Genomic DNA, 20707 nt, shown 5'->3' on the forward strand with positions numbered 1-20707 from the left:
AAATAGCTTAACAAAAAATAATAGATTAAACAGAAAAAAACATTTAGTAAGAAAAATGACTGACAATGCAATTTGGAAACATTGCAAATTATGGAAGAAGAATTCAACATGCCTCAATGTAGAATAAGTTTGGAGTGTATTTTTGATGCTTAAGAAGTTAAAATGCATCTCTGCTGTAAACCCGTAAACTAACCCTTACAATCGTTTCATGTGATCGGCCAAACAAGTGAGTACTGATTTAGTCAAAAAATGTGATTATCGGCCAATACCGATCTCCGGCCGATCAATTGGAGCATCCCTAGTAGAAAATAGAGAGATCATTTTTTCAGGGTTTTCACCTTTAATGGACAGGACAGTATAGAGTATTTACAGGAAAGTATGGGAAGCAGAGAGAGGGGAAGGATCGGTATAGGACCGCGAGGCGGGAATCGAACTCGGGTCACCATGAGCACCAGAGTGCATGTGTCGTGGCACTAACCACTACACCACTGGCGCTGACAGCAGCATCTCTTCTAAATAAAATAACTCTTGCATATCCTGTGAATAATATTTTAACCAAGCATTTCTTGCATCTTCTGTAAACAAATGTTTTAATTTAAATAATATTTTTGATGTAATAGAAAATATGCCATCTTAAGGCATCTCTGGTGCAGCTTCCAATCATCGACAATGTAGTGCAAAGTAACACAACAGTAACAAACAAAGCAGGGTCACGTGACTCCACATGCGGTAAGGTAAGTAATTGAAAAAATAATCGACCTGGAAAAATTTGATTGATTATTAGTTGAGAATGTTGATTTCGATTACTTTTCGATTAATCGCCCAAGCCTAACTATTGTTATTATTATTATTTATTTATTTTACCTTTATTTTATGGGACAGTACCGTGGAAACAGGAAAGCAGAGAGAGAGAGGGGAAGGATCGGCAAAGGACCTCGAGCCGAACTCAGGTAACCTTGATGTCAACAGCTAACCACTAGGCTATTGGTGCTGACATTAGAGCATTATTAATGATTATAAGGGCTAAACGATACTCGAATAATTTGACATTGCAACTTTTATCAAAATGGTGGCTGCGGTTCTCTTTCTCCATCGACAAAATGTTTTTGTGTTTTTCATCTTGCACTTCGCAATGTTATTGTATGTCCTCGTTGCGTTTATCTGTCCTCAAGACTTATATTTTTAGATTATATTTCATGTGTAATTGTATTTACTGTCATTTCTTTTTAAAATTCTTCTTTTTGTATTAATATTATATGTTAGACACCTAGGGTCTGAGAGTAATACATTTTCAATCGCATGTCCTGTACATGTAGTTGAATTGACAATAAAGCAGACTTCGACTTGACTTTGACTTCTTTCTTTGCGATAATAAATACAATTTTACCAGATGACTTAAATAGCTTGATTTACTTATCTCTTTAGATGGATTGGGATGGTTCTGTAGGGGAGGGAAATATATATATATATATATATATATATATATATATATATATATATATATATATATATATATATATATATATCTTTTTATGTAATTTATTATATACATATAATTAACAAACTACAGTCTTAAATAAACACAATGGAGCAAATATCACAGTGAAATAAACCATGCTTTATGGTTTTCTGGAGAGAGTAACAGAAGCTGAATAATCAAATGTACAATAACACTGCATGGTCTTCCTAATATAAATTATTCAATAAAATGTATATTTATTAGACTTCTTTATGCACAACTAAAATGCTTTAAACTCTCTTAAAATTCTCACGTAGTCACGGGCCTTAAAAACATATGCAGATGATAAACATTCACTCTATTATGATTCAATTCTGCAGTGTCTCCACAAATCTAGTGTGTTTAACCTGTGGTTTTTGTACAACTGTAATCCCAACTCAACATTGCATATCCTGCGATTTGACTTTTGCGGACACACACATTGCGATATCTGTAATGTGAAGTGGGACACTGACAACGGAAGTACGGATCTAAATAGATAAAAGGCAAGGCAAGGCAAGGCAATACAAGGAAAATACATCATAATGTTTACAATTTAGTATAACAAGACTCAGTACTGATGCATGTGTGTGTGCTGTTTAAATAGTCCTTGTAATCAGTCTGTGTGAAGCCGCCTTTCCACTGCACACGACAAGCAACTAACCGGAACAGTCATTCATTTCCAATGGGGAGTAGTCCGGGAGCTGCGTGAAGTTCCGATCATCTCTGTATGCGGAAAATATGGATCCGATTTGAGCTACGGATCCATTAAAATATTTGAACTCCTGCTACTAGACCGTATGCGACCGGCCGACCAGATGTGATGTATTCCAGTGTTATCCATGCTGGTCCGTGCGTGCGCGATGAGAAATACTATTTTTTCGTTATTTTTTTTTTATCAAAAAAAAAGTCTATATTTAAAAAACATTTCTATTCATAAATGAGTCATAAAAAGTATTATTATTTTTAATCTCGTCTTCACATTCCTTCAAAATTTTTAGCAGTCTATGATGAGTTTCTAGTTTTCATTCATTTATTCAGCCATGTTGAACTCACAGAGAATAAGGCTCTTTTACACTCCTTTATTTCAGACACCACCACGAGAATAAGCTTCCCATGGTGCACGACAAAACTGAATATTCTGTGCGACTGCCACAAGGGGGCGTATTCTGACAGTAGTGTCCGAATGTCGTGTGCAGTGGAAAGGTGGCTTGAGTGTAATCAATCGTGATCCGGAACAGGTGCGTGTGAGCGGTGCATGATTGGACCTTGTAGTCCATATACCGAAGGATTTTTAGTTTAGCAAACTGCGTGTTTACCAGCGATCTACATGGATTAGATCTCTGATGATTGTAACAATATCGATGCTCAACTAATATATTGTGCAGCCCTATTAATTATTATTATTATGGATATCACTGTTGCTGTCATTACAAAATATAACTTTTTTCATCATCAACTTAATTATTTTCATTATTATTATTGTTAACATGCTAAATATGATTTAAATACTACCAATATTATTCTGATTAATTGTTTATACACACTACTTTTGTTTACATTTCTGTTTATTGCTATTTACATGTTCTGTGTTTACCATATGTAGTGGTTTGCCCTCTTGAAAATCTAAGAATACACAACAATCAGCAAGTAGGATCATTATATAACACTTTTACATCTTTTTAAAAACCAAATACTAGTTACTAGCCATCTCCTTTTGTAGTCGAAAAAGGAACAATAGAATATACCATTTTTACCATATGGGTTGTGTAATTTATGACACTATTTTCATGTTTGTGCCAATTTTAGTACAAAAGCAGTGTTTAACCTCTCAAACATTTCTTACGTTCTTCCTTCCCTTTGACCTTTACCTCTGACCTTTAAATCCTGATCTTAGCAAAACAAAAACACAGGAGACAAAGTCTGTATACTTACATAACCAAAGTTGTGTGCCCCTCGAGGAACCCCTGCTACCAGTTCTGCATAGACAACATGAGAAAGTCATACAGTACACATACATGAGCTACATATCAGCAGGTTTATATATTTTAGACTAGCAGAGTCTGAAAAAACAAATGATCTGCTTCAACAAGGAACCATAATAAAACATACACTTTTCCAACCACTTATCTAGTGCATCTCAAGGTAAACAGTGAGGTGAGACCTGTGAGTGCTGTAAATCTCGTCTCTGTCAACAGCATGCCAGTCACTCATTAGTTATAAATATTTAGAAGAGAGAGAGAGAAAGAGTCATAGTGAAGGAGACAGACATTGATGGATGATGGTGGAGATAGTGATGTGGTGGGAGGGTTTGTGGCTGTCTGTCAGATCTGTCCCACACACTGAGATCGGAGAGAGGGACGGTTGACTCGTCTCGAACTTGAAATCTCCCAGACTCCCAAGGAGCCTGTTCGTTCTCAACCCTTCCCCCCGCAACCTCAAATTTCCCGCCTTCCGTGACCACAAAATATCCCACAGCAAGAAGCCATTTATGAAAGTCTTACGAAAAGAGAGCAGCATGTCTCTTCTCGCTGGATTTGCCACTAATCCAGACCAGAGAGAACATATGTATGAGGGAAGTGTGGAGAAAAGACTTTGCTGATAGTGTTGTTTATTTGTGCATGCTGTTTCAGCTGTTTTAGCATGTGATTCACCAAATAAATAGTTCGAATCAATTAACAGAGGATTTAATCCACCTTGAAATGCTGTCGGACATCATTTTGTTGCACTTCTCATTCTTGCTGGTCAGATTTGAGTGGGACTGTGTGAGATACCAATCAGAAATTGATCTATTTTTCACAGAATATTTGATTTGGAAGGTTCTCTGTCTGCTGATATAGGATGATATAAGGTTAAATGTTTACACTGATTTGTCTCTGCGGTCTAAAATTGTTTAAAATGGTCAAAATCAAAGAAGGTGGAGCTTTAGACACCATTTAAGCTTTAAACCAGGGGTTCCCAAACTTTTCAGTCTTCGACCCCCAAAATAACAATTCCAGTGACTCGCGACCCCCACTATCCTCGAAGGGGGTTATAAACATAAAAACAGTGCACACACACCAATATAAACTACATAAACATGAGCATATTGACAACACAAAAATATATAACAGTCTAACAACCATGTAACTCATTATTAATATTTTATTTGTATGTTTTTTATGTAACTATTAAATACTTTCTTCTGTAGGTTATGGATGAAATATGGTAATTCTAATAGTTTAATAACATATATAAGATTTTTGGAAATCACCAAGCCTCATTGTCTCATGACCCCCCACTTTGAGAACCATTGCTTTAGACACCAGAAAAGACACCCAACACGAATTGGATGCTTCATTATCTTACATTTAAAATGTCAAGCAAGAAAAACTACCAGTGTAACAAGTACATTTTACTGCTTTATAAGTAAATTTCAAGTAATATAAGCATCAAGTAAATATAAATATTAAATTAAGTATTTAGAAGTAATATAAACATAAAATTATCTAAAGCAAACTGTTGAACATTTTCTCCAGTTTCACCATTTTGAATGGACTATAATGAATTAATGATTTATGCAATTCATATAGCCTAACTCATATTTATATTTTATCCAAAATAATTACAAAAAAAAAAAAAAAAAATCGAATATATTTTCTTTTCCTGCTTTTTTTTGTTTCTAAAAATTCTGAAAAACAAAAGTCAAGGTTATTGCACAATGAATCTGAAATTTTCATTCCTAAATTTCACACGTTAAAATATCAATTTAACCTCATGTTGTGTGAATCGTATTGACCAGGGGTGGGCAAACTCGGTCCTGGAGGGCCGGTGTCCTGCATAGCTTAGCTTTAACTCTAATCAAACACACCTGAACATGCTAATCAGTGTCTTCAAGATCCCTAATTATCTATAAGCAGGTGTGTTTGATCAGAGTTGGAGCTAAACTGTGCAGGACACCGGCCCTCCAGGACCGAGTTTGCCCACCCCTGGTATTGACACACTGCCTCGAAACTTTTGCCCGTCATAAAAAAGTTCGAATCGGGTTTAATATTTTTCACTTTTCGCATCCAAAAAAACACTTGGAGAGGTGTTTTGTCCAGTTCAGAAACATGTGCGTGTCCATACATTTGACGCACTGCTCATAGATGGTTCGCTTTCGGTTTGTTGCTTCGAAACGTCAACACAGCCGCCATCTATTATAATGTCTGTAGGTACTGCCAGTCTGTGCTTAGGATTTATTTACAAACATGAAAGTGTGAAGTATCACAAGCAGTATATCAAAATTGCACTGATTTCCTGAAATAAACTTTGCATTTCGGGATAATCATAGCGTAGCTCTTTGATAATAAGCTAAACTCTTCCTCATCTCTATACAGTATTGGATGAACACAATATGCAGCCTATTCCTCTTTCTTTTTCTACTTTTAGAGAAGAGAGCAGAACAAAGTTTCACTGCTTAAACTTACTCAGGAATGTTTCACATTTTTTCGTGATGGATTGATTAATTAATACGCATCGGACTCAGTGTGAAAGGTTTGTTTACGTGACGAATACAAAAAAAACGCATAAAAAATTTCGGACTTCAGTGTGCAAAGACCTTCACTGTTCAGACAAGTAATGTTTTTGTCAGTAATGCACATTAGAGTGATGTGTGCTCCATTTTCACACTTATTAAAAAATAAACGTATTTATTTATTTACTGTATAAATTTATGGTCACCCTGATGGTGGTTTGTCTTTTGTATAAAAAAAAAAAAAAAAAAATATATATATATATATATATATATATATATATATATATATATATATATATATATATATATATATATATATATATATTTATATATATATTTATATATATATATATATATATATATATATATATATATATATATATATATATATATATATATATATATATATATATATATATATATATATATATATTTATATATATATTTATATATATATATATATATATATATATATATATATATATATATATATATATATATATATTTTTTATATATATATTTATATATATATATATTTTTATATATATATATATATATATATATATATTTTTATATATATATATATATATATTTTTATATATATATATATATATATATATATATATATATATATATATATATATATATATATATATATATATATATATATGAGTTGTATGAGTTGTAAAATATACAGACACAGAATTACTATCCCATGATATCACAGACTATCTTTACAATTCATTTCTGACAACTGATTATTTTAGACATATCATTTACCATAAATTTAACAGCATATATTTGTGCACTGTAAAAAAAAAAAAAGGAAATCTATAAACTAGTGTGCTACAAAGCAGTAAGAAAACTTAGGTTTAGAGGATATAAATTGGTTATAAACATCCAAAGCTTGCAGTTTGTCACTTCCGGCTAAATGGATCAACTTTATTTTTTCATGTGACCTCATACTTCAGTTTCTCATTAAATCTTGACCAATCAAATGCTCTCTAGTATCTGACATGCCCCAACCCCTTCAAGAAGCTTTCCAATTGCTTTTCATTTGATGCGCTTGATCTTAACCACCCTCACTGGCAGAGCTGTGATAAAAACAAACCGCTTTCAGTTGAGATTGTGTCAAACATCGAATAAAAAATCTATTTAAAAGCACTTCACGGGACCTTAAAATTATTTACTTTTGACAATCTACAATGTGCCAGCATACTATGACTTTACACCAGACTTAAGAATCTCTTTAAGCTTTGCAGGCAGTTGATAAATAAGATTAATAAGGTTTTACTTTTGAAGGACAGGTTGGTCTAATGTATACAGTAGGTATGCTTATGAGTGGATGTGGGTCCACACATGTGTATGCATCTGAGACTGCAGACAGGCTGTTTGTCACTGGGTGGCATGTCAAGGACACAATCCTGTGAGAACTCTGTAATTATGGTCTGAGGTTGAAGGGTCCGATCAAAGCTCAGCAAGCAACAAATCCACACAACAACCACACACAGAGACAGAGCTCTCTCTCATAGACTCGTATTCATACACAAACTCAAGATCTAAAGCACCATTGGAGCCCACTTATATTATCTCTATCAACAATAACAACAAAGCCATATTTTCAATATCTATCTATATATATATATATATATATATATATATATATATATATATATATATATATATATATATATATATATATATATATATATATATATGTTCCATATAAGAAAGTAACACCACATCCTCCTAACAAGATGTGACTTGATAGAAATAGAAAGTATCTTTTCTTTATTAAGTTTCAACTAGTGGTGACATTAGCTTTGTTTCCATCCAAGGATGTGAATTAAATTTAAGAGCAAAACTGAAATATTGCATAAAAGACGTGCGAATAAAGCAACGTTTCCATCCAACGAGTCAAAGAGAACAAAATCGTCACTTCCTGATTAACTGGCGCCAAATATCAAAAAAAAAAATTTATTTTCTGGGGTAGAAGCTGAGAGAGTCTATGTGTGGTTTATTTATAAACTAATTTCGAGAGGATCACGTTTATTATGATTGATCATAGCTGGTCCCGCATCAGCTTCACATGTTGCGCCAATCAGATGAATATTGACTCACTATAAATAACCAGAGTTTTCCCACTTCAGTCATCTTCGTCTTGAAGAATCCCCCCTCTCACCCCTACTCACAGCAAGAACGCAACTCTTGTTTGGTAAGTGTTTCCATCATAGTTTATACACATTTTATCTTATAGAATAAAAAGTTTATCCTACTCAGTTATATGCATACTTTTTTCAACAGTTCACCCTTAGCTGATGATTCATAATAAAGCGTATTTGGCATGTTGTCCCGGGAGAGAGCCCTGAGCAGAAAACGTCCTCGGGCCCGGGGCTCCCTCCTGTTTGAAGGGCAGGAGGGGAGTTTGAGCTCAGGTAGGTCTCGAGAGCTCCCCAACTTGTGAATATGCTGGGATATATATGGCTAAGAGTTGTATTAAGATGCTATTTTGGAGTCATCAATTCACTTATGGTGTATGTCTTTGGACGGTGGGAGGAAACCGGAAAACCCGGAAGAAACCCATGCGAGCACGGGGAGAACATGCAAACTCCACTCAGAAACGCCGACCTGCCTGGTGAAGGGCTGAACCAGCAGCGTTCTTGCTGTGAGGCAACAGTGCTAATCACTGGGAGGCTGTGCCGCCCTATCAGAGAAGGGGAGGAGTAGGGGTGGAAGGGGGGATTCTTCAAGACGAAGATGACTGGAGTGGCAAACTCTTGTTTTTTATAGTGTGGTTATTTATAGTGTGTCAGGATTCATCTGATTGGTGCAATTTACAGAGCTGATGCGTTTCTAGCTGTGTTCAATCATGAGCACGTGATCCTCTCGAAATTAGTTTATAAATAAACCACACTTATACTAAATGTATGCAATTCTTGGCATTTCCATCAACCTTTGAGGTTCTTTAAGCGCATATACAAAATGAGCATAAAAATAGGTGGATAGAAACATATCTAGTGATGTGACATAAGAGTGAGTAACTGATGATAAAAAATGTAGTAACTGCCCTTTCATATATAAACCATCATTCATACATATAAAACATTTTAGAGTTCTCACCTTGTTCCAAATCCCCTGTGAACTCTCCAACTGCTACAGAATATCCTAGGAGACAAAGAAAAAGAACATAAGAAAAAAAGAAAAGAAAAAACAGACAGCTAGAGGAACATTTGATCCGTTTAACCAAAATGGTAGGGTTTGAAATTATGCATACTCAAATTGGCTTCATCTCATAATGATATTATTTATATCACAATTAATATGACAGTCCAGCTGCGATGAAGATTACTCACTGCTTATGATGGAAAACACTCATAGGATTTCAAAGTGTGTATTTAAGGAATACTTGTGTGACGGTGTATGTGTTTTGAGGCCTGTAGTTCCAGATGGTAATGTTATCAGTAGGCACAGACTCAGCACCAAACTGAGCTATGGGACAGAGGGTCAAGGTTACCTCAACATACTTGTGTGTGTTCGTATGACCGAGTGTTTTTTAAACTGACTGAGGGGTGGTTCTTCTGACCCACAAACACAGCCCCAAGCAAATCGCTGGTGCCCCATAAAGCATTTTTACCTTTCAAACACAAGTCTCTTACCAAGGTAACTGTCATCGTACGTGTCTGATGCTGCCACCGTCTGCTTTTCTCCTTGAACTTTACGCAGGATAGTTTTCAGGGAATAGCCGTTCAATATCTCTGCAACTCCAGCTGTTATCACTTGGCCTAAACACACACAAAAACAAAAAATACAGATGTGTTTTAGTGTATCATTGACAGTTGTGGAGGCAGATGTTGTTACTCATTTGTGGATGCAAACATCAAATGCTGTTATTAGTTGTCCTAATGGCTAATTATGCCCTTGATTGTTGCCATAGCAACCTTTTGAGTTTCACCTATGTCTTGTTTAGTTCTCTTTTTTGCTCTCTGTATACACAGCCCTCAGTTGTGATGGTTTGTTCTTGTTATGTCTTGTGTGGTTTTCTGTTCTCCTGCCTTGCCTGTGGTGATCCAGAGGGTTTTTTTGTTCATTAAAGATTGACAGCTGGAAACAGATGTTTGCCATTAAGTTGTTAACTACGCAGTGACACAATAATTGCAATAAATAAAACCTAAATTGCAACAACTAAATTATTCAAATTTAATTATTTACATAAAACCATTGTTCTTTTATGTCAGTAATGGTAACATATTATTTTACAAAATGCCTTTCAATGAAAAATTCTTCCCCATTCCAACACATCCCAAATGTGCTCTAATGGATTGAGGTCTGGTGACTGTGGAGGCCATTTGAGAGCAGTGAACTCATAGTCATGTTCAAGAAACCAGTCTGAGATGATTCAAGCTTTATGACATGGCACATTATCCTGCTGGAACTAGCCATCAGAAGGTGGGTACACTGTAGTCATAAAGGGATGGACATGGTCAGCAACAATATTCAGGTAGGCTGTGGCGTAGATACAATGCTCATATGGTACTAATAGGCCCAAAGTGTGTCAAGAAAACATCCCCCACAATATTACACCACCACCAGCCTGAAGCGTTGATACAAGGCAGGATGGATCTATGCTTTCATGTTGTTGACGCCAAATTCTGACTCTATCGTCCGAATGTCGCATCAGAAATTGAGACTCATCAGACCAGGCAACAATTTTCCTTCTTCTATTGTCCAACTTTGTTGAGTCTGTGCGATCTGTAGCCTCAGTTTCCTGTTCTTAGCAGACAAGAGTGGCATTCGTTGTGGTCTCCTGCTGCTGTAGCCCATTTGTCTCAAGGTTTGACATGCTGTGTGTTCAAAGATGCTCCTCTGCATACCTGGGTTGTAACAAGTTACTGTTGCCTTTCTATAAGTTCGAACCAGTCTGACCATTCTCAGTCTGACCTATGGTATCAACAAGGCATTTGTGCCCACAGAACTGCCGTTCAATGGATATTTTCTCTTTTTTGGACATTTAAAGTCACCTTTCTTCCCCATTCTGATGCTCAGTTTGAACTGCAGCAGATCGTCTTGACCATGTCTACATGCCTAAATGCCTTGAGTTACTGCCATGTGATTGGCTGATAAGAAATTTGTGTTAACGATGAAGTGGCCGATGTGTGTGTGTGTGTAATTATTTCTTTGAGAATTGAGAAATTGAGAAATAACTATAGTTACATATCATACTATCAATATCTTAATATTGTTACATAACATATTACAATGATATGATGATTAGTATGACCCTAATTTAAACTAGAAAAAGACAATATATGTAAAATATAGGGTGAGCCATTTATATAGATACACCTTAAAAAATGGGAATGATTGGTGATATTAATGTCCTGTTTATGGCACATTAGTATATGTGAGGGGGCAAACTTTTCAAGAAGGGTGGTGACCCAACTTTCGATTTTTCAATAGGAAGATGGTCATTTGACACATCAAACTTATTGGGAATTTCACAAGAAAAACAATGATGTGCAATGGTGTGAAGATACAAGATGTGCAGCACCTGAAACTATGGATACTGGAAGCCTGTGCTGGCATTTCTCCTGCGGTGTTGCTATCAGTGTGTGAATAGGGCGAGAAGAGGGTTGCATTGACAATCCAACACAATGGGCAGCACATTGAACACATTTTATAAGTGGTCAGAAACTTGTAACTCATGAAAGAATAAAGTTACAAGCACACCATTGTTTTTCTTGTGAAATTTCCAATAAGTTTGATGTGCCATATGACCCTTTTCCTATTGAAAAAACAAAAGTTGGATCCAAGATGGTCGACTTCAAAATGGCCACCATGATCACCACCCATCTTGAAAAGTTTGCCCCCTCACATATACTAATGTGCCACAAACAGGACGTTAATATCACCAACCATTCTCATTTTATCAAGGTGTATCCATATAAATGGCCCACCCTGTAGTACAACATGTATAATGTAGGATTGATACATGTTATATCTTGAAAAGAATAATGGGAAATCAATGATCTATTAATTTATGATGTGGTCCGAGGTTGAACAGGCAGAATGGCACAGACATTAAAGCAAAACAGTGTCAAAATCTCCATGTAATGCTTTTACAGTATTCAGATCTATCATTCTGCAAGCATTTACAAAGCCATTAAACAAGAACCGAGTAAAACAGCAGACACAAGTCCTCCCTACAGATTAAGTTTAGATATGGTGGATAAAAAGCAAAAGAGAGAGTAAGAGTGAGACATTCCCTCTGTTTTTGTTTTTCAAGTTCAAGTGACTACAGCCTGCCCTGAACCCTAAGCATTAATCTCTTTTAATATGTGTGTTTAGCTGTGTGCCTCTAACTTGCATATGTTTTGCAGATACACACGACATGGCATGTGGTACTTCTTCTCCTCACAGAAATCTGTTGTCCTTCTTCAAAAAAAAAATTATAGAGGGCAAAGGTTAAGATGGACGGAGCATGGGAAAAGAGGAGAGGAGAGAAGGCGAGTGGCAGGTCATAACTTCTAATGCATCACTATTTGTCCACAGCATGAAGTAAATGAGAAAGTGAGACCTTATGTCTGACATTAGATTTTCATGTCTTCTCGAGTCATCTATCTCTCCATTACAATAAAAAACTAATAACACATGTGAGACATGATGTGGAACCCAGCATTATTAGTATTTATTAAGGTCTGTACTCTGTGTTCAGTCTTGGGGGAAGGGGGTTCTGAAGATTGAACTCGTCTGTTTTTATTGCTTAACATACGACTGCAATTACACAACAATCAACATTTGGCATTGTGATCCAAATTCAGGCACATAAACAATCACATATACATCCGGCCACAAAATATTTAGCTGTGCCTCATTTGGTCAGAGCCAGACATATCTTCCACACATTTTTAGTGATTTATTTTAAAGGTGAACAGCGTCTTCTCTCACTTTCTCTACAAGCAGTAATATTAGAATCACCGAGTCACACTTATAGCTTTTACTAATAATTTGTATTAGCTTTTTATTGGTTTGTATATTTTTCTCTTTTTAGATATACACTCACCGGCCACTTTATTAGGTACACCTTACTAGTACCAGGTTGGACTCACTTTTGCCTTCAGAACTGCCTTAATCCTTCGTGACATAGATTCAACAAGGTACTGGAAATATTCCTCAGAGGTCTCTAGGTTTTTTAATTCTTCACTTTCGCCAATTGGTGAAGTTTTTTCCTCGCCGCTGTTGTCACTGGCTTGCATGGTTCGGGACCTGTAGAGCTGCGCATTGATGGATTTGCTCTTTGGTGTTTGGACTATCAGTAGTGAATATTAAACCACACTGAACTGAGCTAAACTGAACTTATACACTGAAAAGTGAACTGACACGGTTTCAATTTACTATGATCTTCTATGTGAAGCTGCTTCGACACAATCTACATTGTACAAGCACTATACAAATAAAGGTAAATTGAATTGAATTGCTCTATTGGGTTGAGATCGGGTGACTGTGGAGGCAATTTGTGAACAGTGAACTCATTGTCATGTTCAAGAAACCATTCTGAGATGATTCGCACTTTATGACATGGTGCATTATCCTGTTGGAAGTAGCCATCAGAAGATGGGTACTCTGTGGTCATATAGGGATGGACATGGTCAGCAACAATAGTCTGGTAGGCTGTAGAGTGGACACGATGCTCAATTGGTATTAATGGGCCCAAAGTGTGCCAAGAAAATTTGCTCCACACCATTACGTCACCTCCAGCAGCCTGAAGCATCGATACAATGCAGGATGGATCTATTCTTTCATGTTGTTGATGCCAAATTCTTACCCTACCATCCGAATGTTGCAGCAGAAATCGAGACTCATCAGACCAGGCAACGTTTTTCCAATCTTCTCAATTTTGATGAGCCTGTGCAAATTGTAGCCTCAGTTTCCTGTTCTTATCTGACAAGAGTGGCACCCAGTGTGGTCTTCTGCTGCTGTGCCCATCTGCCTCAAGGTTCAACTGGTTCGATTGGCTGATTAGAAATTTGCATTAATGAGCAGTTGGACAGGTGTATTTAATAAAGTGGCTGGTGGTGAGTGAATTTAATACATTCTTTTAAATACATGTTTTTAGTTAATGTTACTGATTTTGTGTCTTTAGTTTTAATTAACTATAAAACAACACTGTACAAGATAAAAACTAATTGCAAAAATGATTGGTAAAATACTAGACAGTTATAGTATAGATGCATGCCAGCAGGCACAGGACGTCAATATGATGTGAGATTGATGTTGTACCTCAACGTCGTGGAGACGTTGCAATTTGTTTGAAATTGAAAATCATGTTGACGTTACAACCCAATGTCAGGCTGACGTCAATGTCCAATGATGGACAGATGTTGCGTTCAGGTTACTTTCCAACACAACCTAAAAACAAACAAATTATCAACGTCTAAAGATATTACAGCTTGACGTTGTGTGGATGTTACCAATATGACATCTATCAGACGTTGGAATTTGGTTGCCATACCTGACGAATAAATGTTAGTATTTGACGTCACTGTGGCGTTGGTTTAAGATGTTGGCTCAATGCTAAGTTTTGATCACTTTCCAACACAACCTAAAATCAACCAAATATCAACATCATTTCATGCCATTATTGGACATCAAAATAACGTTGTTCTTAGATGCTGATGACCTAAATCTAACCTAATATTAAAGTCTTATGATGTTGTGTGTCCGCTGGGATTGCACTTACTGTATAAGAGGCCATTTCTATTGTTATAGCTTTTTCTCTTATGAATATTGTAATTTTCTATTACTTCAGTCTTTCATCATTAAAGGATTTAAAATTAAATGTTAAAAATAATTGTGTGGGAAAAAATAAAGCTAATTGTATAGATATTTCCCTTCCAATAAGCAGTATTAGTATGGACTTTTACAAAGATTTACACAATAACATTTCCAGACTTTAGGATTTTATTAATGTCCATTACTTTAATTGTCTCATTGCTGATGTCACAAAATAGACAAAAACTTGCAGACTTGTTATTATCTTTAACATGAATATATATGCTAAACAAATATCTACAGTATTTGTAAATGTGCTTCATTGGTAACTAAGCAGAATGCATTATGTACACCATTAAAAGTGTGGAAAGACAGGCATTAACCTCCTCTTAGTTAATAAACATCTTTTTTAAAGGTCTCTAAAGCCTACACTAAAGCCACTGACCAGAAAGAGCCGATGACTGACCTCACTCTCTGTCTTCTATTATCACAACCGCTATATTAACACTATCACTGACCCATCTGTGATGAGTGATTTTTGACAGATCACTTCACTGATGACCAAATGCAGAGCTCTGGTTGGCTGGACAGACTCCGCAATGGTAGCGCTAACACACTGAGATAATCCCTGATTATTTTGGTAACGGGGCTCCTGGGAGGTGACGTGTCATCAGTCTGAGTGCCTGTTATTCTACTCTGAAGGTAGGGGAAGGGTCAGCCTGGTCAGTTTGTTGGACGAAACAGAGATTCTTGGGCTCCTTTGAGAATGTGAGTCTGGGTTATGTGAGACCTCTGTCTGCCAATCTCACTCTGTAAAAGGATGGAACAATGGAAAAGACGAAATAATGAGAAGAAGTGTGTTACCTTGCCAGTAGAAACTCCCTGGTCCTCCCACGACCAGAGTCCCTTCCTGAGAGATGGAGAAAAAAAACAGTGAGGAAATAGAAGAGAAGGTAGGAATGAGGACACAGGCCTCAAAAATGTGTTTGTGTATTTCTGTGGGTTTGCTTGTGGATTTTGAGCAGGATTATTGAAAAAGCCGTACAAGAGACTGGCAAAAAGATGGGTTTTGATTATCTTATAAGCGCTAGAAATAGAGAGAACAGAAATGAGGCATGAACTAATAGAACAGGAGCCAGCTGGTAAGAGCTATGCAAGACATCCTTACTTCCCTGGCCTCAAGAGAGCCATTAGCATCTCCTTCCTGAGGTTGCAGACTTTAGTCTCCTTGTTAGTGCACCCACCTCTAATGCCGGTTCCTGCTTTGAGTGGAATGAGTTGAACCAGAGGGGTTACATTGGTGCCATGATCTGGATGGAAGTGAGGTTTTAGCAGTCTAACAGATGCCACTTAGTTGGATCTGTGAAAGACAGCATCTTTCCTTTTGCTCTCTCATCTTGCCTTTTTATGCTCTACCTCAGCAAGTGACATTATTCCACATTATTCCACATTCCACCTTGAGCACAATTAATACAATTAGTTTAGCTGGATATGAGCAAATAAATCTTATGGCCCGTTTCCACTGAGTGGCATGGTACGGTTTGGTTCGGTTTGGTTTTCATGGTCGTTTCCACTGTCAAAAGGTACCTAAAAGCGAACTATACCGTACCACTTTTAGCACAACAAAAGGGTACCAAAAGGTGGAGCAAGACGTGCAACTGAACGCTATTGGTTTACAGAGATACATCACTCGCTCGTGCAACAAACCAGGTGAATGAAAACAAAGAAACTGCCTTTTTAAAAACACAACCGAGCCCGTAATAATATATACATATAATAACGAGCCATGGTTGACCGGAGCTCAAACAAATCTTGTCGTTTGTCTTGATGAACAGCCACAAAGCCAATAAGAAGAACAGAATCTACCCTCTGCCCTGTCATTTTTTACAAGACTGTCTAAAGTGGAAGCGGTTTCGCTTTCTCGCTTGCGCTCACCGTGCTCCTATATTTGAAATAAGAACTTCTTGAGCTGATAATAATAACGTGCGTGTGATTATTGAAGCACTTCGACATCCGATCCTTTCAGAAACAGACAAACGTGAGAATGAAGTGCAAAAAAACTAAGGAGAAGCCGGAAAAAACAAAGGAGCAAATGATTGTTTCAGCAACCTAAAACATGAACAAACTGCAATGTTTAACATCACCTTTTGGACTATTATGAACTCAGAATGAGTAATTTTTCTGTAATTGGTAACCTATCAGAGAGTGTAAGGGTCTGTATGGGTTCATATATGTTGCATTTACTTTTTTTATTTTATATAATTGCAGACGCAGTAAGCTATTTCGCACTGTACCGTACTGTACCACTCAGTGAAAACGGGTCATTAATTCATTTGAATCCAGAGGTGCACCAACTGCTGACATTCACAGCTGCTATCTTTCTTGTTATTGTGCCCATCTGTCAAACCCAAAAAAAAGCCAGTTACTACAGTGGTTTCATTGGTGCCGTGACCCAGATAGGAGGGATGTTTAGGAGATGAATGTAATAGAAGCTAGCTTGTAGGCTATGTAGAGACAAGTGTAAATACTCACTTGTAAAACACTTTGAAAAACAGCTAAATGTGAATGTAACCTCAAAAGATGCAACAGCACCTGATGCTCAATCTTTAGAGCCCATGACAGTATACTTGCCTCTAATACTGGCACTAATACTACACTAGTTCCCATTTGGACTAGGCTAAGTAGAACAGTAGAGATTTTGTTTGTGCTGTGACTCAGATAGTTTTTGGGGTGGCGAGTGTAAAGTGGGATCTGTGCCAGTAAGTGGGATTAGTAAACAGTACTCCCCTTGCCTCAAGAACCACAATAGCAACTAACAAATAAGACTGTGTTCATTAGAGCCTTTGGTACTCTTTCTGCCTCCAATATTGGAAAAGCTAATTCTTGATTGGATTGGGGCAAGTAGAACTGGGGAGATTGCATTAGGGCTGAGACTAAGATGAAGGTGAGGTTAAAGCGAATCACACAATGAACGTGCCATGTTGAACCTCTTTTAAAATTGTAAAAACTGTTTTCTATGAGGGTATGCATGCCAGCGCCACCATTAGGTGTCTGTTTGCATTGCTTAGCAAGGTATAGAAAACTTTGTAAAGGGTGAACCACTTAAGAGGCTAAGTGCTTCTGAGGCCAGCCGAGGATTTGCTCAAGTAAACCTTACTCCCCAGGTCTCAAGAGGCACAGTGTGACTGACACTAGAGGTTTCACTCTTTAGCTTACATATGCTGGTTCTCATTCAGAGCAGGGTGAATAAATCAAAAGGCTTTACATCAGTGCAGTGACCTAGATGGGAGTGAGGTTTAGGGAGTGAATGTAACGTAAGCCAGCTAGTAGGACCTGTGCAGAGATTACAAATGGATACAGGGTCAAAGGGATAAAAAGTGGGGTCTATATGCCATTCTACAGTTGAAGTCAGAATTATTAAACCCCCTAATTTATTAAACCCCCTGTTTATTTTCCCCCCAATATCTGTTTAACAGAGAGAAGATTTTTTTCAACACATTCCTAAACATAATAGATTTAATAACTCATTCCTAATAACTGATTTTATCTGTGCCATGATGACAGTAAATAATATTTGACTAGATATTTTTTAAGACACTTCTATACATCATAAAGTGACATTTAAAGGCTTAATTAGGTTAACTAGGCAGGTTAGGGTAATTAGGCAAGTTATTGTTCTGTAGACTGTTGAAAAAATATAGCTTAAAGGGGCTAATAATTTTGACCTTAAAACGGTGTTTAAAAAAAATTTAAAACTGCTTTTATTCTAGCCAAAATAAAACAAATAAAACTTTCTCAAGAAGAAAAAATATTATCAGACATACTGTGAAAATTACCTTGCTCTGTTAAACATCATTTGGGAAATATTTAAAAAAGAAAAAAAAAATTCCAAAGGGGTTTAATAATTCTGATTTTAAAAAATCTGTATTTAAAAAAAAAAATGGAAGAAAAAGTTTATTTAAATTTGAACTGAAATAAGGATAACATTTCAGAAAGTTTATAATCATAAAGATGAAATACACAGACAAGGTTGAGGAGTGAGATTTGTTACCTTAGTAAAATCAACACTGAAGCCCGCCTGGCAGAAGCCCTGGCCCTCTGGGTCTGGGTTATCTACAGAGATCACAGATACCTCAGTAATACAAGTCATCAAGATATGAATGAGTAAATAAAGTTTCAGCACCCTGAAGACAGATATGTACAATATAAGATGCGATATGATGCAATTCCTCAAAAAGCTCACAAGTTTAGTCAGATTAATATAGATACAGTGTTTAAATTCCTTTTTGGCAACTTAATTACTAAATATATTTATTATATATTTATCAAAACAGTAAATTTTTTGACAATATAATAATAAAAATAATAAGGCGGTGCGGTGGTGCAGTGGGTAACGCTGTCGCCTCACAGCAAGGTCACTGGTTTGAGCCTCGGCTGGGCCAGTTGGCATTTCTGTGTGGAGTTAGCATGTTCTCCCTGTGTTCCCGTGGGTTTCCTCCGAGTGTTCCGGATTGCCCCACAGTCCAAAGACAAGTGCTATAGGTGAATTGGGTAACTAAATTGGCCGTGTATGTGAATGAGAGTGTATGGGTGTTCCCCAGTGATGGGTTGCATCCCCGTAGCTAGGGGGGGTTCGGGTGGTTCGAAAGATTCACCCTTCACTGACAAACGTCCAGAATTCATCCCATACACGAGCTTGTTTGTCTTATTTTGACTGCTATGCCATAATAAATTGTGAAAATAATCATCGAAAAAGGCTTTAAGACCAAGCAGAATCCTGTTTTGGCGCTTGCTTTAGTGTGATCTGAGGAAAGTTAAATGTGCTGGCCAGTTTGTGTTTGCCTAGTAAATGACAATAGGTTTAAATTTAAGACAAAAGTTTTTAATATAAAATTTGAACAGCTTCAAACAGCTTCGTGCATCAAAAAGTGTGGTTGATGACCATCTGACAAGCTAATCCAGGAAAAAATTGTGTTGAAAAAGTATTTAAACCTCATAATTAAATAGAAAACAAGGCGAATAACCGAAAAAAGGTCCATATTTTTAAAAAAAAAGCACCCCCCCCTTTCCCCAGGCTGGCTACGGGCCTTGGTTGCAGCTGAAAAGGCATCCGCTACGTAATACATATGCTGGATAAGTTGGTGATTCATTCTGCTGTGGCGACCCCTGATTAATAAAGGGACTAAGCAGAAAATAACATAAATGAATAAAAATAATAATATAATTAATGAAGCCCCAATTCAAAATCTAACAAAAAAATCTGACTGGCACACAGGAATGTTGTTTCCAACAAGGAACACGCTGTAATATAATGTACAGTAAGTTATGTCCTGTGTGTGTTGATATAATGTGTCGTACAGTCGGTGGGGTGAATTAATGAGCCGTAACATCACTTCCCAACCTCAACGTCTCCAACCCAGCATGTTCACTTGAATGCAATAAAAACACTTTCCCTCTGTTTCTCATTCCATCCCTGTTTCTCTTATTTGCCAGTATTTTCTCTTAGTATCACATTTTCTCTACAGAACTCAACAGTGTGTGTATGCTGTAGGTATTCATAAACACAAGGCAGATAAAATCATCCCTGCCATGCATCTTGGCAAGAACTCTGGCCCGCCAGGAAGACGGCTGGCACATGAAACAGTTTGAGGAAAATAATTCAGCCATTATGGCCTCATATGTCACATGAAATTTTCCCTCTGAACACATTAGGCATAGTTATTATTAATATACCACTTCACGCTACACAAACTATTAATACAGATGCTCTCACTGTGTATATCTGCATAATAAAAAGTGTTCACAGAATCTGATGTGACGACATAAAACCAGAGTAAATTGATCAACTCTCCCAGACTGTGACTTCAAAATACAGGAAATAAGCAGGAAATTACAGGAAATTATGTGTTTCCCCTTTGATCTTTACAGTAGGGCATATGGGTGTC

General features: G+C 36.8%; 1 protein-coding gene across 1 annotated transcript in view; it reads right to left on the reverse strand.

Moving 5' to 3' along the window:
• Nucleotides 1–20707, reverse strand: part of itga8 (integrin, alpha 8) — a 139279-nt gene that overhangs the window by 105055 nt on the left and 13517 nt on the right. Inside the window, exons 5-9 of the mRNA XM_056474916.1 lie at nucleotides 18814–18875; nucleotides 15627–15672; nucleotides 9650–9775; nucleotides 9114–9158; nucleotides 3434–3477 (exon numbers count right to left, since the gene is read on the reverse strand). Coding sequence (XP_056330891.1) covers nucleotides 3434–3477; nucleotides 9114–9158; nucleotides 9650–9775; nucleotides 15627–15672; nucleotides 18814–18875 — 323 coding nt within the window. The remainder of the gene's footprint in view (nucleotides 1–3433; nucleotides 3478–9113; nucleotides 9159–9649; nucleotides 9776–15626; nucleotides 15673–18813; nucleotides 18876–20707) is intronic.

This window comes from Danio aesculapii, chromosome 16 (genome assembly GCF_903798145.1).
Source record: "Danio aesculapii chromosome 16, fDanAes4.1, whole genome shotgun sequence".
Taxonomy (NCBI): domain Eukaryota; kingdom Metazoa; phylum Chordata; class Actinopteri; order Cypriniformes; family Danionidae; genus Danio; species Danio aesculapii.